At 51.3% G+C, this 15655-nt stretch overlaps 1 protein-coding gene and 1 long non-coding RNA gene across 2 annotated transcripts; one reads left to right on the forward strand and one right to left on the reverse strand.

Annotated features, from left to right (window-relative positions):
- The first annotated feature begins 595 nt into the window (after positions 1-595).
- On the forward strand, positions 596-4419 carry SDF2L1 (stromal cell derived factor 2 like 1). Its single transcript, XM_082774107.1, has 3 exons — positions 596-792; positions 1614-1810; positions 3742-4419. Exons 1-3 carry the CDS (start codon positions 624-626, stop codon positions 4018-4020), a joined length of 645 nt encoding a protein of 214 aa, XP_082630233.1. The 5' UTR covers positions 596-623; the 3' UTR covers positions 4021-4419.
- Positions 4420-13826: 9407 nt separating this feature from the next.
- Positions 13827-15354, reverse strand: LOC309885000. Its single transcript, XR_014318718.1, has 3 exons — positions 14991-15354; positions 14509-14891; positions 13827-14069 (listed from the first exon to the last, which is right to left on the reverse strand). It is a non-coding gene; the product is annotated as an uncharacterized lncRNA (long non-coding RNA).
- Between the last annotated feature and the right edge of the window lie 301 nt (positions 15355-15655).

Here is a 15655-nt window from a genome sequence, read left to right on the forward strand (position 1 = left end):
CAAAACTAACGGGCTGCGTGCCCTTTGCCAACCTGCAGCCTCCAAACCAGTGAGGGTCGTGTGTTAACCTGTGCGGTGACCCTTTTGTACAGGACAGCTCCTGACAACCTGTGTAAGTCTTTCAGAGACACAGCCGCGGCAGGTGCAACCCTAGGAAATCACCACACGCTAAGTGTCTCCATTAGCTCCTCGGGCAGCGCGTACCGCCCGGCGCTGACCAGACCCGGCTTCGTTTTTCCCGGGCTGAGGCGCTGAGGGCCCGGGGCCGCCACCCAGCGCCCGCCCCGCCCGCTCCCGTCAGCGCTGCCCAGCAGCCAGGGAACCCCCGCGCCCGCCCGCCCGCGGCGCCGCAGTCCTCCTCCGCGTCCTCCCCTGGGAGGCGCCACGCCGCTCGCTCTGATTGGCCGCCTCTCCCCCTCGGCCCAATCAGCTCCCCGTGCCGGGGGTCCCCGGGCTTTGAGATCGCCGCGGCGCTGCCCAATGAGAGAGCGAAGCCGAGCGGAGGGCGGGCGGCGATTGGGCGGCCGCGGAGCTGGCGGGAGGCGATTGGCCGAGGCGGCGGCGGAGGGGGGAGGGAGGTGCGGAAGCGCTGTGGGCAGCGGGGCCGGGCGGGCTGAGGCGCGATGCGGGGCGGCCGCCGCCTCCTCCCGCTGCTGCTGCTGGCGCTGCTGCGCGGGCCGTGCCGCGGCAGGGAGCCGGCGCCGGGCGCTGTTACCTGCGGCTCGGTGCTGAAGCTGCTCAACACCCGGCACAGCGTGAGGCTGCACTCGCACGAGGTCAAGTACGGCTCCGGTGAGCGGCGGGGGGGGGGGCGCTGAGGGGAAGGAGAAAGGGAAGGGGGGGGGGATGGGGGGGGGGGGGGGGGAATCCTGAGGGGAATGGGGATGGGGGAGGCCCTGAGGGGAAGGGAGGTGAGGGGGGGTCCTGAGGGGACAGGAAAGTGGCAGGGAGGGGGGGATTTGGGGTCAGGGAAATGGTGGGGGCATCCTGAGGGGGGGCTGAGGGGAAATGAGATGGCCGGGGGGGTCCTGAGGGGACAGGGAGGTTGCAGGGGGAGCAGGGAGGGAAGTTGGGGGTCTCTGAGGTGATTGTCGCTGGGGCAGAGGGGGCAGCAGGCCGGAGGTGGGGCTGTGGGGTGGGCTGGAGGCCTGGCAGCCCAGCAGGGAGAGGGGGACAATGAGGCCTGGGTGCAGGAAGGCGTTGGAGGTGAACCCCATGGGCCCTGGGGTGCTGATGTGCTGCCTGGTCCTTGAGGAGAGCCCTGGTCTGGGTCTGGGGCCTCAGCAGCACCTTCTGGGGAGCACCTGCTCTGGCGAAACTGAGGCTGCTGAGTGCCTTGTTGAAGAACTTTTTAGTAATTTTGTCATGAGTCAGAACTTCACTGTGAGCTCTGGCAATTTGCATGTGCTAACATGTAGCGTGTTGAAGTGCCTCAATGTGCAGTATTGTATGGTACCTGCATTCCCACCGGAGTAAGTGAACAGACTGTGGGAGCTAAGCATTTGTTAAATATGAGGGCATGAGAACATTAAAGCAGATTTCTCTAATTCTTTCAGGACTTTCTGAACTGGAGAAGTGGGTTAAGTCTCTTGCCATTAATTCTATTCCAACAGGAAGCGGGCAGCAGTCAGTGACAGGAGTTGAAGCTTCAGATGATGCTAACAGTTACTGGCGGATTCGGGGGAAGAGTGATGGCAGTTGCCAACGTGGAACACCAGTGAAATGTGGGCAAGCAATACGACTTACCCATGTGAACACAGGAAAAAATTTACACACTCATCACTTCCCATCACCGCTCTCCAATAACCAGGTAAGTTGTTCTAGATCTTAAGCTTTTGCGTAAACAGTGCATGGCTGATTTTTGACACTAACTCTCTTCAAAAACAAGAAAAATGGAGAATCAGGCATGTGTACTGCCAGAAAGTGTATCACTGGATATGCTGAGTCCAGATGGATTCTTCTCTGCATCTTTGTCTCTGTCAAGAACTTTAATACGTTATTCTAAGAGAAATATTTACCAGTACTTGTTTGCCAGAATAGTTTTAACAAACCTGTATTTGTTTCTCTATTCTGCACCACTGATACTGGGAAAGCTGTTCTGAAGTATTCAGGACTTTTACAGTCCAGGAGATTGGGCACCTTCCTGAGCATTATAAAGACTGGTCTAGAACCAGACAGCAAATCTGGTGTTAGGACACTAGGCTGTTCTGCATCCAGGTTTCTTGGAGTTCCAATCCATTAGTCTCAATCATCTCCCTGTCCCTGTTTTAGTTCTCTATTCTTATTTATTTGTCTACTTTGCCAGAAAAAAAAATCATCTCACAATCACATTTATTTGTCATTTTATAATTTTCTAGAACACTGTTTCTCACTATATAAAAATAAAAATCCAAATTTATTGGTTATTGGCAGTCATTTTAGTTTTCCTTTAGGCCAAGTTGTTAGGCCATTCGATTCTAAGTTGAAAGACCAGACTCTGTTTGAAACAGATTTGTCTGAAGGTGGCTGAAAAAATAAGGTCTAGTTTTGTTTAGAACATCTAGTTTACATATTTATCAAAACAAAAGAAGTGATGGAAAAATAACATATCAGAAGAATTATTCAAAGAACAGATGGACTTTTTAAAACTTCCACCATTTGTCAATTTAGACAATTAATTTAACAATTTAACACTGTCATTAATGTAAAAAATATTCAGCAACTGTCTTTTTTTTTTTTCCCTTTGCATTAGCTATGTGCTTGCATAATTTCTAAGCAAAAGGAGATTTTGCATGGCTTCCCTGAGATTGATAGTACTGTGACTTATTTACTGAAGCATGGTGTGGTTCTGAGCACAAACTTTAATTTCATATTCTTAACAAATAAGTTTGTTTTTCAATTAATAGCTTGCCTTTAACACTGTTTGGACTACATAAACTTGAATAACATGACCCTAAAACATTAACTTGTTAGGTACAAACTATTTCTGTTCTACTTTCAAGTTGTTATTCACTTCTAGTCATCAGATTTTTTAAGAATTAAAATCTGTAGCGAGTCTTAAATGGTTTGAGCTGAGACCTACCGTGTTTCTGCAAACTCTTGGAATATTTTGGGGTGCGTAATGAAATCTGATCTTTAATTTCTGTGTTAGCAGGAATTCATTTGCTTTATCTTTTTTTTATTATTTTTTTTTAAGAGCCCTTCAACTGTCTGTCTGAAGTAAGAGTGCAAACCAAAATAGTTGTTAACCCAGTTGTAATCTTGGTGTCATTAAGTAAAAAAGGAATACAATTACTTAGGCTAAATTGTTGCAATGTTGTGATTAAAAACACATTATGCTGAAAAAAGTCTGTCGCAGTGGGAACTCTGAAAGTGGTCATGCTAAATATTTACAGTTACAAACTTGTTTTAGTGGAGAAAACTTCTATCAGCATTAGTGTTTCTTTTGATTTTTTTTTTTTTTTGTCAGAAGGATTGTTCTGATCTCTGTGCTCAAGTCCTCTTTAATTTCTAATATATGTTGGGGTTTGGTGGCTCTTTGCTCAGATTGTGCATTGGAGTTTGTTGGCATCTTATCTTCAGATTGTAGTGTGAGAAAGTTACTGCTTCAGGATTTGACCGCTGTTGACAAAGCAATTGAACATATTTGTCTTTCCTCTCCATCCCTGCCTTTAAACTCTGCTGGCTCCGTGGCTGATATTTCTGTGTGCGTGTTGAGTGTTTGCTTACATTTTCACTTCAGGAAGTTTGTGTCTCTAACAGGAAGTAAGTGCCTTTGGTGATGATGGTGAAGGCGATGACCTCGATATATGGATTGTACAATGCAGTGGGACACACTGGGAGCGGGAGGATGCGGTGCGCTTCAAGCACGTAGGAACTGAGGTGTTCCTTTCGATAACGGGGGAGCAATATGGCCATCCGATTAGAGGCCAACGGGAAGTTCATGGCATGCCCACCGCTAATCACCACAACTATTGGAAAGCAATGGAAGGAGTCTTCATCAAACCCAGTATGGACCCTGCAAAACACGATGAGCTCTGAATTGACAGAGGATCCAAAATGCTTCATCTTACTCCAGTGTTCGGAGATGCTAACCCTTGGTCTCTTACAAGTCCTGCCTTGCCTAAGTGACTGACTTTCTGTGTTACTGAAGGGCATTAGTTCACTCTAGGAATGCAGCACTTCTGTGGGGAATGACATCTGCTGGGTTCAGACACTGAGATTTATTTAAGAAATCCTTTCTAAATTTTCAAGCTTATTTGGTGAAACTAGTTCATACGTCTGTTAGTTTTCACTATCATTTGTTTTGGTTGTTATTTTTTCTCAAATTCAAAGGAAATGGAAAAAAAAAAAAAGTAATACATTTCTGTAGTCCCAAATACAGCAAAACTTTGTATTTTGTAATCTTTTTCCAATTATCATTAAATATTTGGAAACTTCCTTCTACTTGTTAATGGGGAGAATGTTATTTTGGAGGAGTTGGAGCAAGTCTAGAAAGGGAATATAATGCTTGGAATGTAGGATCTTTTGAACGGTTTGAAGTCAGCTACTCAGCCTTCCAGAAAAATATCACAGCCTGTCTGAAAATTGCTTCCAGTATCTTTCTTGAGTTCTGTTGTATATGTATGAAAGAGTTGAAAATGTTGTATATATTGGCATAAGAAGACAAAAGTTTTTGTTTCCTTTCTCCCAAGAAGTTCGGGTTTTCTGGCAATGGTGATACTGCTAATTATCAAATGGTAAGACTGTCTTGCTCTAAGAACTGGTGCACGAAGCTACTCTCGTTTAATTAATACTATAATTTTATAAACTGATGTGAAGGAATTTGATTTATATTGTACTTGCATGTCACTGCAAGACCAGTATGAGAATCCAGATGAATAAATAGTGGGACTTATACCCACGTGGAGTTCTTTTGTGTGAATCCAGAAAAATAATTAATTTTAGAAATGGTTTGGTTCTAGATTTTTATCAGAGAGGTATGCTATAGAGTGCTGGCAAGGAATCTACAATGAATAAGGCATCAATTTCTGTGTTCCTGTGTTTTATTTTTATAAAAAAATAACTCTTGAGTATGTGCTATACAGTGTTGCTGGAACCACTGATTTAAATTTAAAGTACCATACATTTTCTATTGGTTTTAAACAGGAAAGCTCGCTAAATGAGTGTGAAAAGTCAGAAAACCCAGGTGGTTTTGTTTCCATGTGTAAACAGCTTGCTAATTATGTCTTGAATTAGTCAATCAGTTAAAGAAGCAGGAAAGTGATTTGCTGCTTTTAAATTGTCAGTCATGTGGTGCTGTGTTAGAGAGTTGTGTTGATGAGGTGCAACGCACCAACATGGTTTCATTTAGACTTTAGCTGTACCTACACTTGTATGCTTCTTATCTAGTGCTTTATGCAGTGGTGCTTCACAGGCTAGCTCCAGTTTTTAGTTAAGGGTTTTTGATACTAGGGAAGACCCTTCACATCCTACAAAACAAGACTCCTCTGTAGCTGTCATTCTGCAATGCCTGATTATTCTTCAAATAAGGTAAGATTATTTTGTTTTCTTATGAATCTTAGTTGAATGTTGCTATTTAAGGATTGCAGGTGTTGCATTTACATAAGGAAAAAATAAATTTGGCAATGAGTTCTCTGTCAGTAAGAGTTAAATATGTGTTCGTTGGTGCACTTATGGAATACTGGTTTAGCTGAGAAAGGGTAGGTCTGTGTGGCTCACATCAGTCTGCATGCCAGGTAGCTTTGTTTGTTTTGCTTCTTTTCACTACAGAAGTTATGCTGTTAAACAACTTGAGTTGAAGTACCTCTTAGTTTGGAAAAGCCTATTGGAATGCTGAGATAACTGTTGTCGTTGGTAACGTGCTAAATGCAGACTATAAAAGTCATGAGTTAATGTAGGAAATGCAGAGGTTCGTAGCTGTAAAAAATGATGGCTTGTACAACTGCTAATGTGCTTCCCTTTTTATATAACTCCTAGACTTACAAGACCTCCATTAGTATCTGTTTAATGTTGTATTTTATGCTTTGAACTGCATTACTGAGACTTCAGAATCTCTTTCAAGTGTTTTTATTTACTCTGACTGCTTAGAATTCAAGTTTTCAGTTCATCCTCCACAGCTGAGGACTAGAGACTTCAGAAACTGAAGATTCTTTTATTGGATTTTGGTTTTGCTTGTTTTCCGTGTTATTTATCTGCCTAAAGATGTTGAGACTTTGACTAAAACGTGAAATACTCAGATATAGATATGAAAGCTTGAAACACTGTTTTGCTTCTTTCTCTTTTTTCCCTTTGTTATTTTCTACTGTGGCAATGTAAGTTCTATAGTACCTCCTTCCAAAGCTCTGTGTGCGCTCTAAGGTTAAGTAAAAAAAACACATTTTGGTTGCTGATGCTAGCAGAATGTAGTGCTTTCAAACAACTGGTAGGAGCTCTGCAATTTGTTGCTCGTTGTGCTGTTACAGGAGCTCTGTGAGAAGGTGTGCCAGTGTTACGCTGCCTTTAACAAGCTAGAAAAGCTTTGGGGGGAAAAGCATTAGAGGGATCTGCATAATTGTTCTCAGTGGGAATATTTGCCGAAAGAAATCTGCTTCAAGTTCTCTACTTTGAAAATTCTGACAAATGCTGCATTTATTTCATGTAAATGTGTGTATATAGACTATACCTAATTCAGTGTGGGATGGCGCAGTTGTGGAGGCATGTTCATTTGGGGATAGGGAAACTTGTGACTGCAAACACTCTTACTCTCTTATTTCCTGCATTTTTTTTTTTTTAAAGGTTTGTCTTAACTGCTCAGCATATGGACACTTGCCGCATACTTTGCCTTCTTTGTCAGTATAAATGAGATCTGTTACTGCTTTCACTGCTTTAAATTGCTAGAAGAGACTTACTGCGGGCTGATCCTTAATTCTGAATGACAAAGCTAAAGATAAACCAGCGTTTTTATTTCGTCACGTTTGGGAATGCTAAGTGGGTATATCTGTTCTTATTAAGTTAAACCAGTATTTAAAAAAAAAAAAGTTGAAAGAAGGGGAAAAAAAATGACCAACCCCTGTTCCAGTGATGCTTAATCAGCGGTATTTGATGTTGTTACTTTCCTCCAATACCTTCCACTCGTTCCTGGGTCTGCAGGCACCCCATGGAGACCCGTAGGATCCTTTATACACTTCAGGGTTTGTTCTCGACACCAGAATCCAGGTGACTGCTCCGTCCTGCGTGGGAAACAGCGCTTTAAATTACCTACACCAAACTCGGGGGGCGTGCACGCGAGCAGGGCTCTTGTGCCTGGGGGGGGAAAGAAGGGGTCGGGCAGGTCCTGGGTCTTTTCTCTTACCCCTTTTTAAAGCCCTAAAGCCTTGCGAGAGCCGCAAGAGGCTGCGGGACGCGAGCTGCCGCTAGCGAGCGCTGCTGCCCCGCCGGTGCCGGGCTCTCCGGCTCCGGGCAAAGGCAGCGGGGGCTCGGAGCCCGCACCCCCGGCACGGCCGGGGCCGGGGGGGGCACTGGTGGTCCCTGCCGCCCCCGGGGGTCGCTGCCCTCAGCCGTGCCTGGCTGGCGTGGGAGGGAAGCGAGCGGGGGGCTCAGGCTGGCAGGGGATGGATGCGCCGGGCGTTTCTGGCTGCCCGTGGAGCGCGGCCAAGGCTGAGGTCCGCTTGCTTAAGGTAGAGGTTCAGGGCAGTTAGCTGCGTAATAAAAGGAGGTGCCGGTTTCGGTGTAGGGGGGCTGAAGGGAGGAGAAAAGAGCTCCCTGGGTGCATGCAGCAATCCCGCGGCGTCTTTCCGAGCTTCCGAAAGCAAAAGCCGAAGCCGGAGCGCTCCCGTGCCCGCCCCGGCTCCCGGCAGCAGCGATGCTCTCCCCCCCGGAGCCAGCCCGGTTCTGTGCGGGGCCCGGCGGCGTCTGGAGGGCAGCCGGGGCTCGTTCGCCAGGTGGACGTAGGGTTTTGGTGTGCTTTCCTTTTTTCTTCCCTCTGTGCCTCTCCCTGGCAGCCTTCTCCCAGCATCAGCCACCCGCCGCTATTCCCCAGCACCCAGCGCGAAGCCGCTCTTCAGCGGGAGCCTCCTGCGAGCCCAGGCGGCAGCGCTTGGAGCCAGCCCCGCCACCGCCGTCCTCGGGGGGTGGCCGGAGGTCCCCGTGTCTCCCCCCTCGGCTCCTGCCTGCGGGCAAAGCCCGGCTCCCTCCTCCGCCCCGCCGGTGCCCGCCCGACAGAGCCGGCCGGAGCCCCCGGGGGGGCGCTGCCAGGCGCCCCCAGCGCTCACCTCGCACCTGAAGGGTTCCGCTGCTGCTGGAGGGCTTCAGGGAGAGGGTTTCCAGCCCTGTCCGGCTGCTGGCACTGCGGGGGAGCGCCCCGTAGCGAGCTTCCAGCAGTTCCCAGCTTGTTCCAAACTGGGCTGGGGCGGTTACTGGGTTAGATGCGGAGGACTCGCGGGGTGCCAAGTGGTGAGGCACTCGTGTAACAGCCGACCTGCTCCGCTTGTATCTTCCCCTCCTGCTCAAAGAGGACGGATTCTTGGTTTGTGCCAGCAGCTTTTTGTACACGGCTGCTGCAGCGTCAAACCTGCGCGGCTCGAGCAGAAACTGGGAAGCGCAGAAAGCGAGGCTCCTCCCGAAATTGCTCCCGAGGGAGCACCATCTGCTGTCTCTCCTGCAGAAATCATCCTGCTGCGTGCATTAACTCTGCCCTCCCTGGGTGCGGGTGCGGAGGTGATTCCTGGCGAGCCGGGGGCAATTTTCCCTAAAGCTGCGCAGCAAAACGCCTGTTTGTGGTGCACCGTGTACAAAAGAAGCAGGGTGGGGAGGGGGTCTCCCAGTCGAGCTTCAAATTCAGTCTCTGGGGTAAAATGTTAAAATCTACCTGCCTCCTGCGTGGCCGCGGGTTTCCCTGTGAGATGGGAGGCTGTTCCCTGCGGTTAGCTGAGACCTTGCTTAAAGGTCCCAGCAGTGCCCCGGCACCGGGCTGGGAGCCCCTGGGGGGGGGAAAGCCCCTCGTGTCGGCCCTTGGGGAGCTGCCTTCACCGGGCAGCAGCCCCTGCAGGGCTTCTGGGCAAGGGGGCAAAAGGAGGAAAACCCGACCCTCCCCGAGGCGTGAGGCTTCCCCGTGCGGCTTTTAGGGGTGGAGAACAAGTGTTCCTAACGTACCCCGGGGAGAGAGGCTTTCTGAGCCCGGTGGGGCTCAGCAGGGACCTGGAGGGGGCCGGGCGGGGGGAGCTCCGTGTCCCCAGCCCTTCCCTACCCCCCCCGGCTGAGACCCCGCCGCCGAGCCCCGGCCGCGGAGCTTCCGACGGCTGCGGGCCGGGATGCTGCCCGGCGGCGCTGGGGGGGCTGGTGCTGAGCGGGGTGCTGCGATAAAGGGCGTTTGGGGAGGAAAAATAATGTGTATCGACTGCGCTCCTTCTGGGCTGCTTTCTAGTGCCCTTCTCCCTAGGAAAGTTGCCCGCTCTTGCCAGAAAGGCACCTTGACGCTAGGACGGATTTTCTGCTCTCTGGTGGTCCAGCAGATACGCCCCGCTGGGTTTAGGGTTCAGGAGCGTAGGGGCAGGGAGGGATGTGCGTGGGTTTCGGGGATGTTTGGGGCAGGGATACCTGGAAGCGTGGCAGTGCCTAGCCTCGGCACCGCCTGGCGAGCGGTCTCTCTTCCCCACACCCGTTTTATTGCGTGCCCCCGGGTTATCCAAAAAGGCTCAAGGAGGGGCTTTGGCCGGAGCTCCCCCCGCACCGCCCCGTCCCCGGCCTTGGCCCCCTTCACTTAGGGCAATCCCGCAGGAACCCAGCGCCGGGGCCGGCTGGCAGCGGGCTCCTTTCGAGAGCCACAGGAGCCCCTTTTCTGCGCTCCCCCCGGGGTCTGCGGGGCTCGGCGGCAGCCGGCGGGGATGCTGCGGGGTTTGGCTGCGCCCCACCTGCACGGGGCTCCGGTGCTGCCTCGTACAGGATAATGGAAAGCGGTGCGGGAGCCCCGGTTCGGGATTAACCCGGTTTCCACCCCTACCTGCCTCGTGTCCCGATTTAAAAGCTCTCCTGCTGCTGGTGTGTCTGTAGTGGTTTTTTTTTGGGGGGGTTCTTGTTTGTATTGGTTCGGTTTGTTGTTTTTTTCTTTTCTTTTTTTTTTTTTTTCAAGCGTTCACCTTTCTGTAGGTTAGTGGAGTGGATGTCTGTGTGTGAAGAGGGGAAGGAGTTGATTTTGATCAGAGAATTTGACCAGAGATTCAACAGGGGAACGCCAAAACTGCCCTCTGACTTGCTCCAAACGCTGCCATAAACGCCCTAAATGAATTGCTTGGTGTCGGGGTGTAGGGGGCTGGCAGTGAGGAATCCTTTACTGGTGCTTGGTGTCTCTTAACAGCTTACAGATGAGGTGGCCTCCCCTGCTTCTCCAGGGCTGTTGAGAGATCCCCATTTCCTTCAGGTCTGGAAGTCTTTCATTTTCTGCTTTTCTCAGGGCAGAGTCTGCCTTTTGTTTCTTTCCTTTTTTTTTTTCTTTCTTTTTTTTTTTGTTTTCTTCCTCCCTCTTTAAATTATTTAGATCACGTTAAAGGTGTAACTGCTGTAAAGGGAAAATTAAGCAACAGAATTGCTAGTGGGCTATGTAAAACCGACTGTTGTCAACCCAAACTTATCATGAAACGTGATGGGGATTCACAGAGGAGGGACAAAGCAGAGGTTGTCTTCTAGCGCAGTGTGCCTTTGTACCCAGTGTCACTCCCTACTGGTTGTAACTGGGTAAATTGCTGGTAAAGAAGTAGCAGCTCCTGGCAAAGGTGGTGCTTCTCAGCAGATCAGTTTTTGAGGGAGGTAGAGGTCTGCCATTTGGTGTAGTAGTAGCAGGGTGACTTTTAAGGTAACTGGCTTATTACACCCCTGCAGACTGTTAGGTTTGAGTTTATACCGTGCACAGCAGCTTATTGCCACCACCCGGTCACTGTGTGGCTGAGGAGGTTTACAGGACCAGGCGCACCCACCTCCCAGGTGAGCCAATGAGCAGGATTTGTACTGAGCTGGAGTTTGGTGCTGAGCGCAGGCAGTGTACCTTGTTCTGTGCACCCGCAAAGACTTCAGGTTTGCCCCCGAGGAACTCCCCTTCTCAATTAGCCGCCCACCCGCCGTTCTGCTCGCTCCTTATGGCAGAGATCTCTGCCCGAGGAGGTGCTGGTGACAACACGCTGAAGAGAAGAGCACGGTTTTAAAGCTGTGCTGCTTTGAGACGCTTCTTCCCATCTGTTCGCTTCTGAGCAGAGGGTGCCTCGCAAGGACACGGGGCTGCTAGATCCGGGCCTTGCCCGGGGACGCTTGCTGTTCCCAGGAAGGGCTTAGCTGGAGTCTGAGGAGTTGTGTACAGATTGAGGCAGGCTTCAGCTAATGCCATTGTCAAGCCTCCAGTGGGGCAGTTTGGCCACCTGCTACTCCCTTTGGATGGGAACATGAGCCTACTAGAAGGCTCATCAGGAAGGGAAAATACCTTCAGGTATCCCATGTGAATGGGATTCTCAGGAGGAGTTAACAGTGAATTGTGCTTTTATAATCAGTCGCAGCCAAGAAGGCTCTCAGATATTTATTTTTTATATGCCTTGCCCTCTCGCTTAGCACTTAGTTTGTCAAGATTGCCAGACCATATCCTGCCTTCAGCCCGCGCTGGGATGAATCCTGAGGGCTGGATGTGGAACAGTAGCAGGATATGGCCCTAAAACCAGCAGCCTGTGCTTCCTGCGGGGAAGTGGCTGTCTATGGCAGCCCTTCTAGAGGAGAGCAACACCCTCCACCGCAGCAAAGCACGAGGCTGGGGGGGGAATCTATTGTGTGTTGGTTTTCAGTAAATACACTGTGAGCTACCTAGTGGTATTAAGTCTAATCACAGGAATTTTCCCCCTTAAAGCTGTGGCTGGATTTATGTTGATCACTTTAAAACAAATCTCACAGATATATTTAGTAGAAGAATGTGTAAAACCCCAACCCCCAAATGGTATTATGTAACCAATACAGTATTTAAGTGCCCCCTGTGTAAACTAACTGAAAAGCCTGCTGTTTGCCTTCTTTGCCTCTGTTGTGTATTGGTCAACCGAAGCCAGGCGCTGTGTTTGCTGTTCTGATTACTATTTTAAAGGATAGATCCATAGGATCATGTTATCCAGAAAGGGAAAAAGACTTAAACCCCACTTTCTGGGCTTAGAGAGGACTTGGGGGCTGAGAGCCCTCTCGTGGGCTGCCCGGAGCGTGGATTTCTAAGCAAGCCCGTGCTCTTAGAAAGCATGCACACCCCAGGGATGCAGCACAATGTACTTTGTCCCTTTATTTTGGCGTGTGCGGTGCAGCTCTCCTCGGTGGCTCCTACAACAGCCACAGCGTTCAGCTGAGCTCAGTGAAGGTGAAGCCGTGGTCCTGTGAAGTCCAGGAGGGGGTGGAGGATAGTGGTACCCGGGTTCCCCCCCTACATCTAGAGCTGGTATCAGGTGGAAATGAGAGGTGGATTTCCTCTCGCTTTGAACCACGAGGAGTTTGTAGGCTTTCCCCCTAATTTAGCGTTATTGATCTGCCATCAGCTCCTTGCCCAGTCAACCCCTTTATTCAAGGTGCTGGATCTCAGGAGCACAGTGGTTTCCCATTATTGTTATAATCTTTTGCCAAAGAGATATCCCCCCTTCTCAGTAATGCACCAAAGTGGAAGTAATCGCTCTTTTTTCTTCTTGCATTTGTCCTTTCCTGTTTCATTCACCGATTGAAAAATGGCTAAAGAGCAGCCCCCGTTTCACCTCCCCTTTTCCCTGATTGACTCAGCAGCTCCTGGGACAGAGAGAGGAAAGGGGCCTCGAGGTCACAACCTTCACAATCTTCAAAGCCCCTGCCGCTTCCAGCAGCTGTCACAGCTCTCACTGACCATATCCCCAGAAGGTCAGCAAAAAAATAAACACTGGGGCCCGACAGGTCCCCTTCTCATGCAAACTGGCCGTTTCCCTCCCCAGCTCCCATTCCATGCATAGCTTACACATAGGAGACCCCCTTGGATTTGCACAGAGCTATGCGAGAGCGAAATGCCACAGAAAATAAAAGCAGAAGGGCTTCCTGGGCAGGCAGGGTGGGAAAAAGAAAAGCGGCTTCCTGAGCTCTCCATGCCCACCCACAGGCTGCTGCAGCCATTTTGTGTGTGCACAGCCTGGAGGTGAAGCTGGGGAGGGGGCTGACTCTTCCCCGGGAGAGAGACTGCAGGGAAGGATTCGGCTTTTCTATCTGCTTGTGCACGTGAGAGGCGGAAGAGAGAATCCAAAAGAAATAGGAAATGAAGCATAGGCTGTAAAAGCCTTTTCATCAGGATTAGACTGCAGCCCTCGCCTCGAGCCGGTCCGCTTTCTGCACTCACCTTCCTCTGCAAAAAGTCATGATGAAGCAGAAACAGTGCCAGGGAGAAGCGCGGGTTCAAAAGGCCAGAGTGGAAAGGTCCTTTGCTAAAGGAAATAACCCTCCCCGGCCCTCTTTTATAGAAGGATCCATTTCGCCATGGCCACTAATAATCACGGGGCTATTTCCTGGCCTTCCCAGCTGCAGAGCACCAATCTGCTCTCCCTTACTGCAGCCCCTTCCCCTCCCGCCCCACCGCTGAGCCCAGTACCAGCACCAGGGCATGCCTCCCGCCCGCTTCTCGGGCTCCACAGGGCAGGAAGACCCCTGGTCCTATTAGTGCCTTCAGCCTCTCCCCACAAAGCACAGGCCTGGCCGGCCCCACAAAACCACGTTGCGGGGGCTCCGCATCTGTGCGCCGCCGCTGGGGAGGCCGGTGACCTGCAAGAAACCCCCCCGAGGAAGAAAAGGCAGCGACAGGGACATGGGAAGTCACTTTATTTGTGCAGGGCCACTCACCTCGCCCTGCCCCTGTGCCCAGCTCCCCCTGGCCATGGGTCATCATCCCGGCTCCCCCTGGCCCCCCCGTCAGACAGCTCTTGGGTGGGGGGCCCGGCCCTGCTCGCTGTCACCAGCTCGGCCCCGGCTCTCGCCGCTCCCCGGCGCACTGACGCCCTTTCATTATTGCACTGCTCGCTGCGACCGTGACAGTAGTGCAACAGGGAAAGAGGGGCAGCCCGCCCGGTGGTCCCAGCGCTGGCCCGGCTGCTGGGCTGGGGGCACAGAGGGAGAGCCCGGGTTTAGGGGTGGAGGGGGGGGGAGAGGAATTTCCTGGCTTTGTCCCCGAGCTGGCTGCCTCCCCCCGGAGCGATGCTGGGTGGGTGTGTGAGGGGGGGAAGCCCCAAGCAGCGAGTGCAGCCCCGGCAGCACCCCGAGCCTGGCTGTGCTGCAGCAGCCCCACACCGCCCTGGGAGCGGTTTGTGAAGCCCTGCAGAGGCAGCGGCTGCTCCGCCGAGCCCCGCTCTGGCCCCAAAGTCCCCTCCCACCACCCCTTTCCCTGGGCCCCAGAGGTCCCGAAAGGGACCGCGGGGACCACCTGAAATGGAAGGCAGGGCCACCCACTCGGCCATCCCGGCTGCTGTCAGCCCCCAGCTGATCCCTCACAAAGCGGAGAGATTTAACGCCCCCGTCCCTTGCTCCTTTCCCACGTACCTCCGGGAACGGCTCTGGGGAAGGGCCGGGGGCCGTGCCCAGCCCCGCTCCACCGCCCGACCCCGCTGCGAGCCGCGGGCCCGGCCACGCTCGCCGGGCAGAGGCGAGAGCTTTGCCGTGGGGAGGTCAGCGGGAGCAGAGCCCCGGCCCCTTTGTGCGGCGCCCTGCTTCGCACAGCGCTGGTTTTCGGGCTGGGATCAGGCGCGGAAACAGCAAGTGTGGCTATGTATCTCCTCCCATCCCTCGGTGGGTGTTTACAGCGTGATGTAAAATAGGCACCCTTCAAACCTCTCGGGACTCGTGCTATTTAAAATGGAGACACGATGGGTTTCTCCAGTTTCAGTCACCGCGTGAGCTTTTTAAACACAAGGCCATTTTGAATCCTGTGCGATAGCATCAAAAATACGCCCATTACTCACAACCTGAGTCACCACAATAGCACAATTATTTGTCACAAGTAACGTCTCCACACCATTACTTGCCTATCTAACAAGGCTCGATATTTCACAACTTTCCCCTTAACTCGATGGGCACATAGGATTAGTTTTTCCTGCTGTGGCTGTCTTCTCTCCATGAAGAATACCCCCAAAAGAAAAGACCCTATAAGCAATATTGCACTACTACCCTGAGCACAAAAGCAGAGGCAATATTGATAGGGTCTCATCCTTAAGGTTAGGAAGCTGGACAATGTGTCTTGCGGCAGGTGACTGGAGGGAGCTTCATTCCATGCCTGCAAATGGGGAAGGGGTAAAAAGTTAGAAAGCAGCGCACTGCCCTGTGCATCGCAGCACCCTGTGCTCCCGGGAGGCTAGGGTGCAGCAGCAGTAAACCTCTGGCCCCGCAGAATCGGTGCGGGGACACCGTCCCTTTCTCCCAGGACGTCTGTAACACCAGTGTGGATTTTACCCAGGTTTCTGTACCTCTGTCCCCAGTTCTCACCTTCTTCTTGCGTGTGAATTTCTCCTTTATTAATAAACTCAGTCAATTAGCTGCCTGAGCTGGTAGGGGCTGGGAAGCACTATTTATTTGGTTAATTGATAGTTGTATTTTGAACCTCTTAGTAATAGGCATCGAGCCCTCTGAGAACTTCCTTTCCAGGGCTGTCCTACTTGGAGAGCCCAGTGTTTGAAAATATCCCTCCCTTCAT

Source organism: Aythya marila (genome assembly GCF_965140915.1).
Source record: "Aythya marila genome assembly, chromosome: 17".
Classification (NCBI taxonomy): domain Eukaryota; kingdom Metazoa; phylum Chordata; class Aves; order Anseriformes; family Anatidae; genus Aythya; species Aythya marila.

Coding starts and splice junctions, on each gene's coding strand:
- SDF2L1 (XM_082774107.1), top strand. CDS start 624: ATGCGGGGCGGCCGCCGCCTCCTCCCGCTGCTGCTGCTGGCGCTGCTG. Junction 793..1,613: donor CGAGGTCAAGTACGGCTCCG/GTGAGCGGCGGG, acceptor CTATTCCAACAG/GAAGCGGGCAGCAGTCAGTG. Junction 1,811..3,741: donor CACCGCTCTCCAATAACCAG/GTAAGTTGTTCT, acceptor TGTCTCTAACAG/GAAGTAAGTGCCTTTGGTGA.